This window comes from Maylandia zebra, linkage group LG4, assembly GCF_041146795.1.
Source record: "Maylandia zebra isolate NMK-2024a linkage group LG4, Mzebra_GT3a, whole genome shotgun sequence".
Classification (NCBI taxonomy): domain Eukaryota; kingdom Metazoa; phylum Chordata; class Actinopteri; order Cichliformes; family Cichlidae; genus Maylandia; species Maylandia zebra.
The window spans coordinates 25,316,979-25,333,323 of NC_135170.1; the positions used below are offsets into that span (position 1 = coordinate 25,316,979).

At 39.5% G+C, this 16,345-nt stretch overlaps 2 protein-coding genes across 5 annotated transcripts; one reads left to right on the plus strand and one right to left on the minus strand.

Annotated features, from left to right (window-relative positions):
• Positions 1-1,168: 1,168 nt before the first annotated feature.
• crb3a (crumbs homolog 3a) lies at positions 1,169-6,460 on the minus strand. 4 transcript variants are annotated; one of them, XM_076883261.1, is made up of 6 exons: positions 6,191-6,460; positions 5,750-5,980; positions 5,569-5,662; positions 5,094-5,298; positions 2,264-2,310; positions 1,169-2,182 (listed from the first exon to the last, which is right to left on the minus strand). In XM_076883261.1, exons 4-6 carry the CDS (start codon positions 5,233-5,235, stop codon positions 1,973-1,975), a joined length of 399 nt encoding a protein of 132 aa, XP_076739376.1. In that variant the 5' UTR covers positions 5,236-5,298; positions 5,569-5,662; positions 5,750-5,980; positions 6,191-6,460; the 3' UTR covers positions 1,169-1,972. The 4 variants fall into 4 exon arrangements, with proteins under 4 accessions (XP_076739376.1, XP_076739378.1, XP_076739377.1 ...); XM_076883263.1 differs by lacking the exon at positions 5,750-5,980 and having other exon boundaries at positions 5,575-5,662; XM_076883262.1 differs by lacking the exon at positions 5,750-5,980.
• A 5,117-nt stretch (positions 6,461-11,577) lies between these two features.
• On the plus strand, positions 11,578-15,909 carry asf1ba (anti-silencing function 1Ba histone chaperone). The gene is made up of 4 exons (XM_004559524.3): positions 11,578-11,962; positions 12,569-12,684; positions 12,814-12,990; positions 15,165-15,909. Exons 1-4 carry the CDS (start codon positions 11,854-11,856, stop codon positions 15,354-15,356), a joined length of 594 nt encoding a protein of 197 aa, XP_004559581.1. The 5' UTR covers positions 11,578-11,853; the 3' UTR covers positions 15,357-15,909.
• Positions 15,910-16,345: the final 436 nt, after the last annotated feature.

The following is a 16,345-nucleotide window of genomic DNA, read 5'->3' on the forward strand; positions in this document are numbered from 1 at the left end:
AGTCAGTAACATTCACTTTGGTGATCAGGAGTGTTGGAAGATATATCTTGCATCCAGACTCTGTTTATTTCTGACTGCTTGAGGTTTTCTTTCATAATCTTCCCATATCATTTTTTCTTCATGAGTCCTTCCACCTTGACAAGATTCTCAGTCCTAGACACATCGAAGCATCCACACAGCATAATACTCCCACCACCGTGTTTCATTGTTGGGATGCTGTTTCTTTGGTCTCTAAATTCTACCTTTCTTTCTCCAAATGTAAGCAGTGGCTCTGTGGCCAAAAGGGTTTAATCTCATCTGACCAAAGGATGTGCTTCCAGTATGCATAATCTTTCTCCAGGTTGTCCTTACTGTAGCATACTTCAGTCTGGCTTGAAGGTGTCTCTTTTACACAAATGGAGTTTTTCTTGGTCTACAACATCTGAGTCCATTCCTGTGCAAGGTTCTAATGATCATCTTCTTTCAGACTGCAATTTCTGACTCAACTAAGTCATTCAGTTGTTCTGGGGTCTTTCGACACGTGTCTCACTAGCTTTTTTTCCAGTCTTTGAAATCTAACCAACTTGATCTGCCTGTATGTGAGGAACCTTCTTTCCTCGCAGTGATAATGCTGACGTCACATGACTGCGTGTTTCCGTGAGTCATTTACATGCAGAAGCCACTGAAAACCAGGATACACATTTGTGTGGGGAATAAGACATAAAGACCTGCTCATTTAAAAAAAATTATGAAAAAAGTGACCCTGTGAATTTTCCTTGCATCATACAGTTAACAACTTTTTTACTACAGGCTAACGAGTCGAGCATTTCAGTGCTTTTCTCATGTACACCGAGAGCCTGAACTTTACACTCTGTGGTTACTGAAAATGCTTATCTGCATAGCTATTTTATCATCAGCCTCTGTACACTAATACATACAATTGGACTTGTGGACTTGTTTGCATTTTTTCCATCGCTGCTCAGCCTTTTCAGGCATGTGCTATTTCCTTATTGTTATTTTTAGCCTTTTGCGTAACAGGACAGTGGACAGAAGAAGGAAAGACCTACAACATATAGATCGCCTGCTCTACCTACCCAGCTAAACCAGCACCCTATATCCTATTTTTACTTGGATTTTATACATAAACACCGCTGCTGATCCACCTGGGGAGGACTCGTGAGACTTTAAATGCTTTGTAAAGTTTAATTACACAAATATTAAACAAATATTCAGTTATTTGACAAATGCATAAATAAACACGTGGTGACATTGTAAAACATCTCTACTTGATTACAGTCAATTATGTGCTATACATATGATCTGGTGAATTATTGATGGCCTGTCTTTAAATTAGTGTTGTTATTCAAAGAGATGTCAAGTGTAAACAGTTGCTTCTGATTTCTAGTTATAACCTGACTTCTTTTTTTAGCTCAGAGCAGCTTTGTAAAAAACTAGTTTTCACGAGGATAAGATCTTTTGATTAAACTCATAAATAGAAACTCTTTCCTTTTCAAATGCGATTGACTAAAAACGCAAAACGTTTGAGGTTAAAGGTCAGCAGATTTTGCATTGAAATTTTAGACAGAATCAAATCCAGCAAGTAATTAGGACTTAAGGCAGCTGGCAAAAAGAAGTGTCGCTAAACTAAAATCATTAGTGGCGATAAAATACTGTAGCTTTTTGTTTTTTTAACTTGTGCAGAATAAACATTTAGACCTCTTTGAAATGTTCAGTTGTTCTTAAAAGTCAGAGAAAAATCCCTTTGGGCGCTTCTCTTCGGCTTACCAAGCAAGAACAATTCAGTGCTTGTTGAAATGGAGCGGCAAGAAAATGCATCATGTTGTACGGTTTCAAAGATCTCTCTTTGTCCTCTCTTAAACCTGGAGACAGTTTTCTCTCAGTGGTCAAGCCCCAATCTGAGAGCCTCGTCACACAGGAAGGCTGCCGTGCAAGTGTTTGCAGCCTGTGTCCTTACAAGGTGTTCCACAAAACCTCAAATGAGTCTTTCCTCCTTTGGTAATTTTAGTGCATCCGGTGCGGCAATGCTGCGTGCACCAGACTGCTCCTCAGCGCTGGGTCTGTACGTCCCTTCGGTCTGCCTCTTCTTTTTGACCACGCAGAACAACCAGACGAGAAAAGCCGAGACTATAGCCAGCACTCCCAAGGTGACTGTAGGGGCCACAATGGCTGCGATGTTGGGTCCCTGCAAACAGGATAATATAACACTTAAAGTCTAATTACATACCAAAGTTATTTACTGTTCTTGAAAATATTTGTCACTTACTGTAGTGTTATTAGATTGGGTGTCACTTGCACTTAAGGTCATATTCCCTGTGAAAGGAGCCGAAACATAATGAATGTTATATCAGTGGAACAGTATTTGTTCCCTTTCCAAAAAATGTTTTAACATATTTATTATGCTTCAAATCCTCAAACAATTTTCAATATTAGACACAAATAACCCAAGTAAATACAAAATGCAGTTTTTAAATTGTGATTTTATTGATTATAAAAGTTATCCAAACCTATCTAGCCCTGTGTACAGTAATGGCCCCCAAAACCTAATAACTGGCTGTGCCAGCCTTGGCAGCAATAACTGCAATCAAGTGTTTGCAGTAACTGGCACTGAGTCTTTCACATTGCCGTGGAGGAATTTTGGCTCACTCTTCTTTGCATTTTTTTTTTTTGATTCAGCCACATTGTAGGGTTTCTCAGCAGGAACATCACTGTTCAAGGTCACGCTGAAGCATCTTAATCAGATTTAAGGCTGGACTTTGGCTAGGCTGCTCCAAAACCTTTATTTTGTTTTTGTTTTCTGGTTTTATTGAGTCATACAGATGTGAACCTGCTGCTGTGTTTTGGATCATTGTCCTGCTACATAATCCAAGTTGAGCTTCAAACAAACTGACGGTCGGATAGACTCCTTTGAGGTTTTTCCAGTAAAGAGTAAAATCAATGGATCCATCAATTAGATGCTGTTGAGGTCCTGAAGCAGCAAAGCAGGCCCAGACCATCACACTACCCTCACCATGTTTGACCGTTGGTGATTTTTCCCCTCAGCCCACAGAATATTTTTTCCAAAAGTCTTGGGGATCAACAAAATGTTTTATTGACAAATGTGAGACTTTGTGTTCTTTTCGGTCAGCAGTGGATTATCATCTTGGAACTCTCCCATGGATCCCATTTTTGTCTTTCTTATTGTTGAATCATGAACTCTGACCTTAACAGAGGCAAGAGAGGCCTGCAGTTCTTTAGATGTTGTTCTGGGTTAATCTGCGAGCTCGCGGGTCAATTGTCAATGTGGTCTTAGAGTAATTTTTGTAGGCCAACCACTCCTCTTCCAAGTTTTCACCATTTTTGAGTAATGGCTCTAAACTCAGTCCCCCCCACCCACAAGAAAAAAAGTGCTTAATCACAGTTAATTCATGAGTTAAAAATATTTCTTAACATAGAGCCATGTAGGTTTGTACAGCTTTTTTCTCTTAATAAATGAAATCATCATTTAAAAACTCCATTTTGTATGTAAACTGATGTATATAATTAAAATGTGTTTAAATATTATGGGGCTCTCTGTATTTAGATAAGATCTTTTATTTTAATTGGCAAATGCATTTAAACTTTCAGAGTAACCACTTACAAGCACGTGTGAATGTGCACTCATAACATTTAAAGTAATGAGTCTGTTTCCTGGCAACTGGGGGAGACTTTTGAAAGTTCCAGTCTTTGCAAAGAAGTATAATACCGTACTTTTTTTTTTTTTTTTTTTAAAGCTACTCATGTAACTCTCAGTGAGAATGAAGAATAATTTTCACATGTAACCAAAGTTTTTGACACATTCATATGCAGATGAATGCAGGAATGTGAAAGGATCTTGAAAAGCTGGCTTCTTAGTAAAGTGCAAAACTGTTTTTGAACCACGACAGAGACATGAGTGTCAAAAATAATGTCTAAAAGAGGAAAAGTGTATCGCTTCTACATGTTATCATGATTGTATCTACCCTTATACATACATGCGTAATGAAAAGCACATAAGAGGAAGTACCACAGTAAAGCAGAAGTTCATTTCAACCTCGTCCACTTTCTAAGCACCTGACACTTGTAAGCATTCCAGTATCGCTACCAGCCATTTCATCTGTGAGCAGCCATGTGATTACTCAGTTACATCATAAAGCCCCACTGGAGCTTCTTGACCAGAGCGAATAGGGAGGAGGAGAAGCTCAGGAATGCACGGTATACCGCAGTCACAATTAGCTGAGTCAAACAGCACACTACTTTGAAATGTGAGAAAAAAACCCAACTCAAATCTATTTGTTTCTTTGTGTTTCTTTGTGTGTGTGTGTTCATCATTCAAAAAATCGTGTTAATGAGAAAGTTTTGTTTTGGAAACTTAAGCCCTCCCCACAGTTTCTGAGTCAATCATTTGCTTGGGTAAATAGTAAACTTGCCAAGGACAAAGGTACGACTTGATAACAAACGTTACAGACGGGGGCAGCCATGTTCACAACTTAAAGTAGGATTCAAACTGACAAATGCAACAGTTTCTCACAGCAGTGGGACAGGGGTCTGTGTCTTACTGTGTAGCATCACCTTCATTTACCAGTTAAAATATCTGGGAACTGAGGAGAACAATTGCTGCAGTTTTGAAATCACATTTCCTCTCATTCTTGTTTGATAGGAGATTTCAGTTGCTCAACAGTCCCCCACCCCAATGTAACTATACCCATCAGATATACTGTGTTTTGTACTGCACTTATAGTACAAAACACCTCTCCTTTTTAGCTGTAATGACTCTGCGAGATGTTCAGTATCGTGTGAAAATCTAGTTCAAATGATTTTTAAATCATGACATTAGTTTACACGGCACCGCAACATCTTTAAAATTGCTTTTTTGTATATTACTCCCACTCAATGGGGAGCTTGTTCCTATAAATTCTTATCTTAGTCTTATGTTATTAGGCAGTGCTGACATGTTTCACAGTTTCTTAGCAAAGCTTCCTAAGTTTTTTTATGTGTCATCACAGGATGCAATAGGTTTTTTATGTGTGCGTGTGCACAGGTGTGGTCAAAAGGCTGGCTTATTTGTATGGGAGTGCTGAGGAAGGCTTCCAACTCACCCCACACAGGATTACTGCTCAGCACCAGCAGTAAAACACTCCCAACCACAGCTCCAGGTATGGTCAGCACATCCAGGCACGCTGCCATCTCTACCCGTGACCAGCAGGGCCAAATGGGGGCAGACTGGTACAGTCGGGGCATCAGCTTGGGTCCATTTCATTCACAGACAGCCGCCGTGAGGATTTACTGCCTCCATATGAACAGCTAAAGACACACAACTATCAGCAGTGCAAACGCAAATATCCTCTCCAGTTCACTCAGACACTGATAGACTGTTTTAATCTCAAGCTGAGTCAGGCAGAGAAAACCACAACTACTGAGTCACATTCAGCCTGATGTTGAATCACCTCTAAACCTGCGCAATAATATTTTTACTGGCCTAACAGAAGAACACAGCTCTAATACCTCCTAAAAAAACATCATTACACTATCAAATGACAATATGCTGTAACGTGATTCTTTTCAAAGACTTACACACACCCTTCATCCGACTGCTTCCAGATGGTCGAGGCAAAACGAGGAACATCGAACAGGTTGATTCTTTACGCGTCAACTGCTTCCGCCTCACCTTGTCAAAAATGAAACCGCAACACATATGAGTCGGGTGAAAAGTACAGGTAACATCCTCAGCCGACTTCTATCAGAACAAGCCTACCTGAAGTACCCGAGACTACATCCTCGGCTGTCCTATGAGTTGGTCTTTCATCTAAAGCTCTTTTTTTCCCCTCGTCTACTCCTCACTTCGCCATTGGTCACGTGGTTGAGTTTCGTGTTACAATACCTGAGCACAGTTATCTACCTGCAGCGGGGCGAACAGAACCTCCTTTGTGCGTACAAAGTAGAATAAAATGCGCACTTTGCTAAAGCAGAGCAGCGCCGATCTATCCTGTTTCCATCAGGAAAAAAAAAAAATCAGACCTTAAAGCTTTTAATCACCTTTATGCAATAATATTTATATTCAGAAATTCCTTCCAAAGTTCATTCAGTTTCTAAAAAATTAACGATAATGATAATAATAACAAGATGCCAGGTTTGCCTTATTTGCTCCAATCTGCACAACTTTAGCCGTAGTTTTTACTCCCTGTGAAGCTCTTACCTACAGCAGCAACCTGCTGATGGCGTTGCATGAAACAGCGCCTCCGTCAGGTTTTACGGTTCCCGTCAGGAGAAAGGATATCGACATTCCTGAGATATTTTAAGGATGAATTTGGAGGCCAGCTGGTCCAGTGGGCTCTAATCCTCTCCTAATCTCTCCTTTCAGACTAAGAGGGGCACAGAAAATGTAGTCTGCTTCGGGCCTAATCTGTGCTAGTCAGAGTTTCGTGTGGACACTCTGTAAGAGCACTGAAGCGTTTTCTGAAAAGCACAGACCTGCTGTGGAAAATTACTCTTATAGTACAGCAGTGACTCACATTGAGGAGGTGCCCCTTGCTATTTTGTATGTAGCCTAATATCTGCAACAGTGTTTCAGTAATATAACGTTCAGTAACCACAGTTTGACATGTGATTCAGAGTGTTTTATCTATTAAAGAAAGGACAGATAAGGCATGAGAAAGTTAACTACTGGCATAACCCTGTCTTTTCATGCACATACACTCACTGGGCACTTTATTAGGTACACTTTGCTAGTACAGGATTGGGCCTTCTTAATTCTTTGTGGCACTGAGTCACAAACCCACCTCATCCCAGTGGTCTATTGAGATATTGAGATCTGTTGAATCTGTAGACGGCATTCCTGTACAGTGAACTCATTATCATGTTCCAGCAACCAGTTTGAGATGATCTGCACTTGGGAACATGGCATGTTTTCCTGCTGGCATGTTACGTCCCCACGAAGGAATTCTTCGAGTTGTGAGTGTGGTGGCCGGTAACAAATGGGTCCAGAACAGAATGAAAAGGAAAGCAGACAGAGGTGTTTAGCATATAATATGGTTTTATTGCAAATAATCTTAACACAAAGAGTCAGCAACGTCGCTGTATCAATAAGGCCAAAAAGAAAAGAAGAGATCAAAAACAACAAAGGAAACAACTAAAAAAAAAAAAAACTCCACAACACAAAGAGGCACTTCCCACTTCTCACTCAACTGAACTCCTCACCACGGTGAGACATTTCCAAGGCCTATATGCCCATCTACTCACTCAACTTAAAACCACGGGTAGGACAAACACGCATTGGGACTTTTCCAACATCTAAAAAGACAATGTAGAGCCATAGGGAAAAACCACTTGCATCACACAGTTCTTCCCCAGCCTATATAATCTATATAATAAAGAGGTGATTGCTGACTGGGTCCAGGTGCCTAACGGGGTAATGAACAGCAGGTGCGTCGTGGCAAGAGGGCGGAGTGAAAAAGAGACAGAAGGGTGGGAGGAACAAAAGAGGAGGAGGCGGAGAGAGAAGACCACACCCACACAAGGGAAATTTCAAGAAGAGGCCCTGCTAGGGCCGTAACAAGGGTCATAAAGGGATGGACATGGTCAGTAATAAAACTGAGGTAGGCTGTGGTAGTTAAACGATGCTGCAGTTGGCACAAAGGGGCCTAAACTGTGCCAAGAAAATATCAGAATCAGAAAGGGTTTTATTGCCAAATGTTGAGCAGGTTTACAACATTAGGAAATTGCTGCGGTGCTTCAGTGCAAACATACTGTCATAAATTGCGCTTAAATAGACATGAAAAAATAAAAGTAAGAAGAAGAATTAAAAGTGCTACGTAGAAAGATATATGCATGAGTGCAGGTGGTGATCAGTGCCAAACATGGAATGATGCAGTGAACACAGCGTAGGGTCATGTGTTAGGGGTGGGAACAGTCGTACGTTTATTGTTCATGTGTCCAACAGCAGAGGGGAAGAAACTGTTCTTATGGCGAGAGGTTCTGGTGCGAATGGACCGGAGCTTCCTGCCAGAGGGGAGCAGGTCAAACAGACTGTATCCAGGGTGAGAAGGGTCAGCTGAGATCCGAGCTGCACGCCGCAGTGTCCTGGAGGTGTACAGGTCCTGCAAAGATGGGAGTCTGCAGCCAATCACCTTCTCAGCAGAGCGCACAACATGCTGCAGTCTCTGTTTGTCCCTGATAGTGGCTCCAGCGTACCACACGGTGATGGAGGAGGTGAGGATGGACTCGATGATTGCAGTGTAGAATTGCATCATCGTCCGTGTTGGCAGGTTGAATTTCTTCAGCTGCCTCAGGAAGTACATCCTCTGCTGGGCTTTCTTGATGACGGAGGTGATGGTGGGCTCCCACTTCAGGTCCTGGGTGATGGTGGTACCCAGGAAGCGGAATGAGTCCACAGAGGTGATGGGGGTGTCAGTCAGGATGATGGGGGGGAGTGGGGCTGTGTGCTTCCTGAAGTCCACAATAATCTCCACTGTCTTCTGGGCATTCAGCACCAGGTTGTTGTGGCTGCACCAGGACACCAGACGTTCAACAACCCCACAACCATGACATCCTGAACTGCTAATATGGTTCTTTCATGTTTTTCACATCACATTGTGACCCATCTGAATGTCTCACCAGACATCAAGACTCATCGAATCCAATTTAGGTGAGCCTGAGTGAATCACAGTCTCAGCAAGTAACAGGTGGCTATTTGAGTGACTGTTCCCATCAGCTAGAAACAGACTGGCTGTTCTCCTCTGACCTCTGGTAACAACTAGGCATTTTATCCCTGAGACTCAGCTTGAGATTAAAGAAGTCTCTCATCATTCAATACTTTCTGTTTTGGAGACCATTCTCTGTAAACTCTAGAGGTGGTTGGGCAGAAAAATCCCAGCATATCAACAGTTTTTGAAACTCTCAGAAGCTGGCAGCAAGGCTTGCCATGTTCAAAGTCAAATGCACTGAGCTAACTGACTGATTAGATTATTTGCGTTAACAATTTGGTTGGACATTAGGCTGATTGCAGACCAGATATGGCGGTAGAAGAAACATTAAGAACAAATAGCTCTTCTGGTGTCTTGTTTTCTACTTATTTAGTAGTGACCACTAAAGGGTGCAACAAGCACCTTTTTGTGTGTGTGTGTTTGTTGTCAAATAAATGAGCATTACGTGTAAAACAGTATCTTTTTTATTGGAGTCACTGTTATATATTTCACTGTTAGTTTTATCAGGAAGTTTATTTTACTAAAGAAAGCTTCTGTAAGCAAGTTCATTAGCCTAATAGTTTATGTAAGCTGATATAAATACCTACAGTGACAGCCCAGTAATTAATAACATACATAATAAAACTGCAAGAGAGAAGCAATTCAATGATGATTTTAAAAGGTACACTGTTTTTAGAGCAACGTATTTGATTTAACATCTGTCTAAATGTTGCACTTGGCCATGTTTTCTGGGCTGGAATCAGTGTTGGTGAAACTGCTGCGAAGACATGAAACTGCCATGTACTGGAAGTTAATACGCTATAGCAGAATGTAAAAATGTCAAGGAGATTTATATATTTATCTGACTTGTTATCAGCGCTCAGTTCAAAAACCTGCATGTCTGATAGTGTGGAGGTTCATTCATGCCACTGGAATTGGAAGCTTACACATGCAGAAAGGTATACAGAGGTTTTAGAGCAACATATACTCCCATGCAGGCAATGTCTTTATTATTTCAATCTATATTAATGTGTACCCTTATGTCTATATATATCGCTACCATATTTCAAGAAGATAAATCTTGAAATATTAAAATAAAACCCTAGTTTTGAAAAAGTCAGGACGTTGTGTAAAATGTAAAGAAAAAAAAGCATGCAATGATGTGTATTTTATTCACAGCAGAACATAAAACATATCACGTGCAATGTACCATTTTAAGAAAAATGTTAACTTATTTTGACTTTAATGGCAACAACACCTCTCACACAAGTTGGAAAGGGGACAACAAAAAAGCTAATTATGTTAACTGTCAACAGGTCAGGAACATGTCTGGGTATAAAAAGTTTCACGGAAGTAAAGATGGGCAGATGGTTTAACCATCTGCAAAAAATCAAAAAACAATAATTGAACAATGTCAGAATAATGTTCCTCAATGTCAAATCCTAAAGGCTTGGAATCTCTCACCACCTACGGTACATAACATCATCAGAAGAGTCTGAGAATCTAGAGAAATCTCTGAAAAAAACAGAAAAACTCTAATGTTTGTGCCCTCGGGTGTCACTATATTAAAATGTTTCTATCAGGCATGTTGCTATCATGGAAGTCACTGAATGGCCTCAGGAACACTTCAACATGGTATGGCCATGACCACAGTTTACCATCCAGAAATGAAGGTTAAAGCTCTATCATGGAAAAAAGATGCCACATGTGAACAAGATCCAGAAATATTTCTCTGGGTCAAAGGTCATGGAAATGGACAGACGCAAAACAAAACAAAACAAAAACAATCCAAACACAAAAACCCAAATTGAACTACAAAGAGTACAAAGAAGACTCAGGACTGCTGAACATTCGCCTCCCCAAATTCTAGCAGCTGGTCTTCTCAGTTTCCAGATGTTTATGGACTGTTGTTAAAATAAGGGGTTTGCTGCATGTGGGTAAACATGGCCCTGTACCACTTCTTTTGAGAAATATTGCTGCTATCAAACTCAAAATGAGCCAATATCTTTCTTAAAATGCTACATTTTCTCAATTTAAGTATTTGCAATTGCATTCTGTTTTTATCCTTTTCAGTATTGGGGTTGCAAGCTGGAAAAAAAGTTGCATGCCAGCAAAAATGTCAGTGAATTTTGTTTTATTAAAAAAATTAAATATTTTGTATGGGCCAAGTGGGAGGATTAGAGTATTGCTTTGTGGCATTCTAAAATTCTGCATGCAACAGCTTATTTAAAATGTGTGAATATATAGTATATAGCTCTGATTTCTGACTACACCTCACATATTCAAGTTTTACGAGTTCAGATTCAAAGCTTAAAAATTAGAGCTAGATTTCATGTTTTTCACCAGTGAACTGAAGACCCTGCTTCTCTGTAGCTATAAACCTGTCCTTAAAAGAATCTACCTGGGGATAGAGATTGCAATGAATGCCATGTCTTTTTGTAAACAAATTTAGATTTTCTCTGCATTCAAAGGGGTTTCAAATGTAACACTTTAATCACTATGCTGGTACCTGGTATAGGTGCAGATGAAACCCTGCAAAATGTACTTAATCTGTTAGTTTAATGGCACGAACTCACTACTCCTCAATCCTGGGTGTGACTCCATAAAGTTTAGATACTTTAGATAATTTCATCACCTCCCTGCCCAAGCATTTGTGATGAACTGCAGTCATTAACAGCACCAATAAAATGCCTCAGGCACTGAGTTGGTACATCAGAGCTTGAGGCCACGTTACAGAAATACTTCCAGCCTGATTTACTTTGTTTGTGGTTGAAATAATTACAACAATAATCAATCTGTAGCTTGTTTATTGTGGGTTCGGGCTTTGGTAGTTGTGCAACTAGGGGTCAGTAGAGGCACTTTTCCTTCCTTTTGATCGAGGCCACCCTTTTCCTCTGTTTCCATCATACGCGTGTACAGCTTGCCGTAGACGCGCTGAAACCTGGGTAATACAGTCAAAGCGGCGGGAGAGCGGCAATTTATTCCCAGATTTATGAGCAATTGAATGATAGAAATATTGTTTTGGTGAGTAGTGTGAGCCTAGTCCTATAAGTAAGGCCTGCGTTTCGTGAAAGCACAGGTGTGTGATCCATAATAATTGTGGTAACCGCTTGTGTTGCGAGAGTGTTGCTTTTTAAGGTTCCCCGGGAAACTGCCCCTTCTTACCGCTCCAGAAAATATGGCGAAGGTACAGGTGTTGAATGTGGCTGTCCTAGACAACCCGAGTCCTTTCGGAAACCCCTTTCAGTTTGAAATAACCTTTGAGTGTATGGAGGACCTTGCTGAAGGTTGGTACCATTGCATAACAGCTGTCATTATCGCTTGTGTGAAGCTACAACATAAATCTGCTAACAGCTACACAGTATTAGCTGTAGTAGCTAACTACTTTTTGTTGAAGTGTAAAGGGTAACGTTGCTTAAAGATAACATTAAAGTTGCATAACAGCATGGCTTAAAGCTATAACAAGGAGAGTGGACGCTTCTCGCACGTCCTGTGGTACTTATGAATATGGTAAAGCAATCTTATTGTTTCCATTAAGGGATAAAAAACAAGTTCAGTGCTAATTAGCCAACGTTTTAATGTTTGTGCGTAAAAATGTAAACAAAATATAGCTCTATTCAAGGATGGAAATCTAAAATTTTGTTTTGTTTTTTTTGCATTTCTTTGTGTAACTTTATGTGGACAGATTCTTTGTACGAGCACACAACCAAACTGAATTTATAAAGCTTTTGAAATATTAAAAACCATTGTGCACATTAACCTACATGTTTACATCTGTTCATCAGCTGATCAGTTCTTTGCTTAACAGGCTCATTTTTTAACAAAAAAATAATGTTTTTGTCACATCATATTTTTCTAATGAAGCACTCTATTGTAATATTTCCTGTTTATAGACCTGGAGTGGAAGATCATCTATGTCGGCTCAGCAGAGAGTGAAGAGTACGACCAAATCCTCGACTCGGTGCTGGTTGGCCCAGTACCTGCTGGGAGACACATGTTTGTGTTTCAGGTATAATTAATTGACACTCAGAAAAAGTAGTCACTATTTGTGACTAATCTGACCAAATCACAACAGCAGTGGAGCTCCACATATATTAATAGCTTTTTGTTGTTGTTTGTTTGCTTGCTTGTTTATCAGGCGGATGCCCCAAACACTGGATTGATTCCTGAAAGCGATGCAGTTGGTGTTACAGTAGTGCTCATTACCTGCACGTACCGCAGCCAAGAGTTCATTCGCATTGGTTACTATGTGAACAACGAATACACAGACCCAGAGCTGCGTGAAAATCCTCCAATCAAGCCAGACTACACACAGGTTAGGATCATGACTGATTTCTGAGATGCAATGCTACCACGACTGTCTATTTTGAATGTTATTGGTGTAAATTACACGGTAAAGGCCTATTTCCACTGAACATTTATAATTGCAGTCAAATTAAAAACCACCACAGGTCATTTGGCTATTTGAAGTAGACCTAAGTACCCTGAGAATCTAAAATTAGTCCCTTTTGGAAATAAATCTGAATTTCACTGGCCTGTTAGGTTGACAGTTGAAAATTTTGATGAGAAATGCATCACTCATTGTGACGCATGCACTGGAGGCAGACCATCGCTCAGTTATATTGAAGTCTTTTGGTACCACTCAGAGATTACAACATTTTTTGTTGTAATTGAAAGAAGAAATAAACAAAAATGACTAGTTCTTCAGATGTTATTAAATGAAAATTTACTATTAATTATTGAATTTCCAAAAATGGAAACTATTTCATAATTATTGCAGAGGTAATGTGCCAATGTTTACAAGAAGCATACTACGGCAGTACTGATTTCATTTTGGCGTTTTCACCTGCTCTTGTGTCAATCACAGATGTTTATTTTATACACAGAAAATGTTTAACATCTACATAGATATTTTGGATAATGCTCAAGTCAGTGGAGAGTGACTTTTTACACAAACTGGACTTTCATTACTTCAAATAGGTAGGCTTTGGTATACTTTGTAAAGGCTGGCCTCATTTAACCTTTATTTTCTAAACCTGAATTGCATTTTGAATAAGATTTTGCTGATTCTTTGTTACGATTATTTCCTCCATTTCCTGAAATATTTACTGTGCTGCAAAAACGATCCTAAAGGAGATTTTTTTTTTCCACACCCATTTTTAATAGTGTTTTGTTCATTACAAAATACTGCTACAGACATATCTTTGCTACCATAAAGCTCAATATGAATATGTCCACAGCAGTTGTTTCCAAAACAAGTGTGGCGTTTTTTTGCATAAGTCAACTACTGACTTGTATGACAAGTTTGCAGGTAAGGTTTCTTTTGATGAGTCTTCCATGTAGGACCAGTCTGGACTACATTTCCAGCTCATTTGCGCTCATTTAATGGTTATCTTTTCCCTTCCTGCCCAAGAGATGTGTAGTTTTTGGAGATCCTTACAGGACTAACTACACTTCCTGTGAAGCAAGTGACAGTGTTTTAACATTTTAAAAGAACACTATCTACTTTGAGTGACTCGAAATTGAACCATCTCATTTGCCAAAGAAGACTTGTTGTTCTACATTAGCTTAGTGCAAGAGTTACATTGTATTTGCAGATAACTTCAATGGGATTTTATTGTAAAAATCAACCCTACTTTTTTTTATGCAGAAATTAATCAAATATCTAATTGAAAATGAAATATATGATACGCTTTGCAACTATTACCATACATATGGAGCAGCATGGTGCACTACTGGAGCCCTGAAGTTGAAGCCTTTAATTCAGCAAAGCTTGCACTTTGGAACAAAAAGCGTTGTGAAAGTTCGATTATGACATTCCTTCAGTGGCTTATTCTGTGCCACTGTGAGATTTGTGGTCATAGCAAAGGGTTTTGATTGAAGGTGTCAAATTTTTAAGGTGGCTGACATCTGTGATTAAAACCTTTCACTTACAAATGCAAAAAAAATATCTAAACAGCTTACTCCGATTAGAGTTGCAAAGTTCTTGTTTCCTGTGTGAGTTTATGTGATTAGCTATTGTGAAGAAAGAAAAAAAATACCACACTGTGCCTTTGTACTACTGGGTTCACTCTTTCCTGCCCTGAGTCTAGAGAGCACATGGAGTCAGATGCATTTACACCAGCAGCGTGCCTGTTTTGATGTTGGAGCTAACAGAAAATCAATTAGTAGTCAGGGTAAATGGTAAAGACTTTCAAATGCTGCCAGATACAGTTGTTTGTTTTTTTTTGTTTGTTTTTAATGTTCATGTACACTTCTAATATCACACTTGGTCTTAAATGTTACACTAGCGTACACTAGTATAATGAACATTAATTAATGTCATATTAATGTTATTTACACTGACATGCAGAAATAACACAAATACACGATGAAGATGAAATAAAACTGCCTTAAATTGTGGTCCAAATGATTCTATTAAGGATGCTGTGTTAGGTATTCCTAAAGAACTTGTGCAAAGAATTTATTTTTATGTTTTTCCTTTTTCAGCTGCAGAGAAATATTCTAGCTTCAAACCCACGTGTCACCAGATTCCATATAAACTGGGAAGGCTGCACAGAGCGAATGGAAGACTGTGAAAATGTGGATCCTTCTTCAAACTCCATGCTCCCGCCATCCTGTCTCCCTGGCAAGGCCCCACCTTTGGGTGTACTCCCAGATAACTCTATGGACTGCTTATAAAGATGGCCCCTGCCCTAAAAAGGTGACGATTCACAGCCCGAAACCTTACTTTTGAACAATGCCTATGGACATTCAAGTGGGAATAAAGGATGTGTACACATCCCTGCCTTATAGCTGCCCTTCTCAAACATGAGTTCTCACCCTGGGTTTCAAACAAGCACTTGTTCCAAGGAAGATTATGAGTGTCTGACTGGAATGAGTGTTATTTATAGTTGGATAGTTCTTTCCAGTGTTGAAAGCAATATTGCAGGAAACCTCAAATATGAAGCGATAAAACGGAACTGAAACGTAACAAAGCTGTTGAATGATCCACCTTACTTCCTTTCTTGGTGCACAATGGACTTGTACCTGTTTATGAAGATTTCAGCACTGAAGCAATAGGCAATTAAATTGCAGTTTGATAATCTGCCATTGTATTTGTGTTCACAGTGCACTTACACTTACTTTTCCCATTTGACTGTGGAGTTTTGTATGGCTTATATCGCTTCATGGTTTTTTTCCTCCTTTTATTTTGTAATTTTGTGTTCCAAATAAAAGAACGGTGAATTTGTTATATCTGTATGAGTGGGTTTCTAATAATTACTTGGATTCGATCTCCACTTGTTAGATATAGGTAACAAGTGCTAGGTTTATAAGTATATTCCACACTTTTATCATATTGCAAGCGCAGTATCACAAATACAAGTGTGAGTATCCCCTCATATTTTCACATTTTACTAAAAATAGTATGTATTAACGTCACAACCAATCACAGATTGCTATGGTAAAGGGGGTGGCTAGGCCACAGAAACGAAAAACATTGCACTGCAAATATGAGGATTATTGCAAAAGCATCTGATTTGCTTTCGCTACAATAATCTCTCAGATAAATAAAGAAAAGCTGTTAATTTGCAGTCAAAATCGAAAGACGCGGTAACTGTTATTGGCATTTTAGCTACTGGCAAGTCCGGGAGGCGGGACGAAGTCGCTTGACAGTCGAATCGCATGAA

What these genes read in the sequence shown, in the direction of transcription:
- crb3a (XM_076883263.1), bottom strand. Translation starts at nt 5,235, where the DNA reads ATGCCCCGACTGTACCAGTCTGCCCCCATTTGGCCCTGCTGGTCACGG. An exon ending in GAGCAGTAATCCTGTGTGGG is followed by an intron (nt 2,311 to 5,093) that starts GTGAGTTGGAAG and finishes CTCCTTTCACAG; the next exon opens with GGAATATGACCTTAAGTGCA. An exon ending in CCCAATCTAATAACACTACA is followed by an intron (nt 2,183 to 2,263) that starts GTAAGTGACAAA and finishes TCCTGTTTGCAG; the next exon opens with GGACCCAACATCGCAGCCAT.
- asf1ba (XM_004559524.3), top strand. Translation starts at nt 11,854, where the DNA reads ATGGCGAAGGTACAGGTGTTGAATGTGGCTGTCCTAGACAACCCGAGT. An exon ending in TATGGAGGACCTTGCTGAAG is followed by an intron (nt 11,963 to 12,568) that starts GTTGGTACCATT and finishes TCCTGTTTATAG; the next exon opens with ACCTGGAGTGGAAGATCATC. An exon ending in GACACATGTTTGTGTTTCAG is followed by an intron (nt 12,685 to 12,813) that starts GTATAATTAATT and finishes CTTGTTTATCAG; the next exon opens with GCGGATGCCCCAAACACTGG.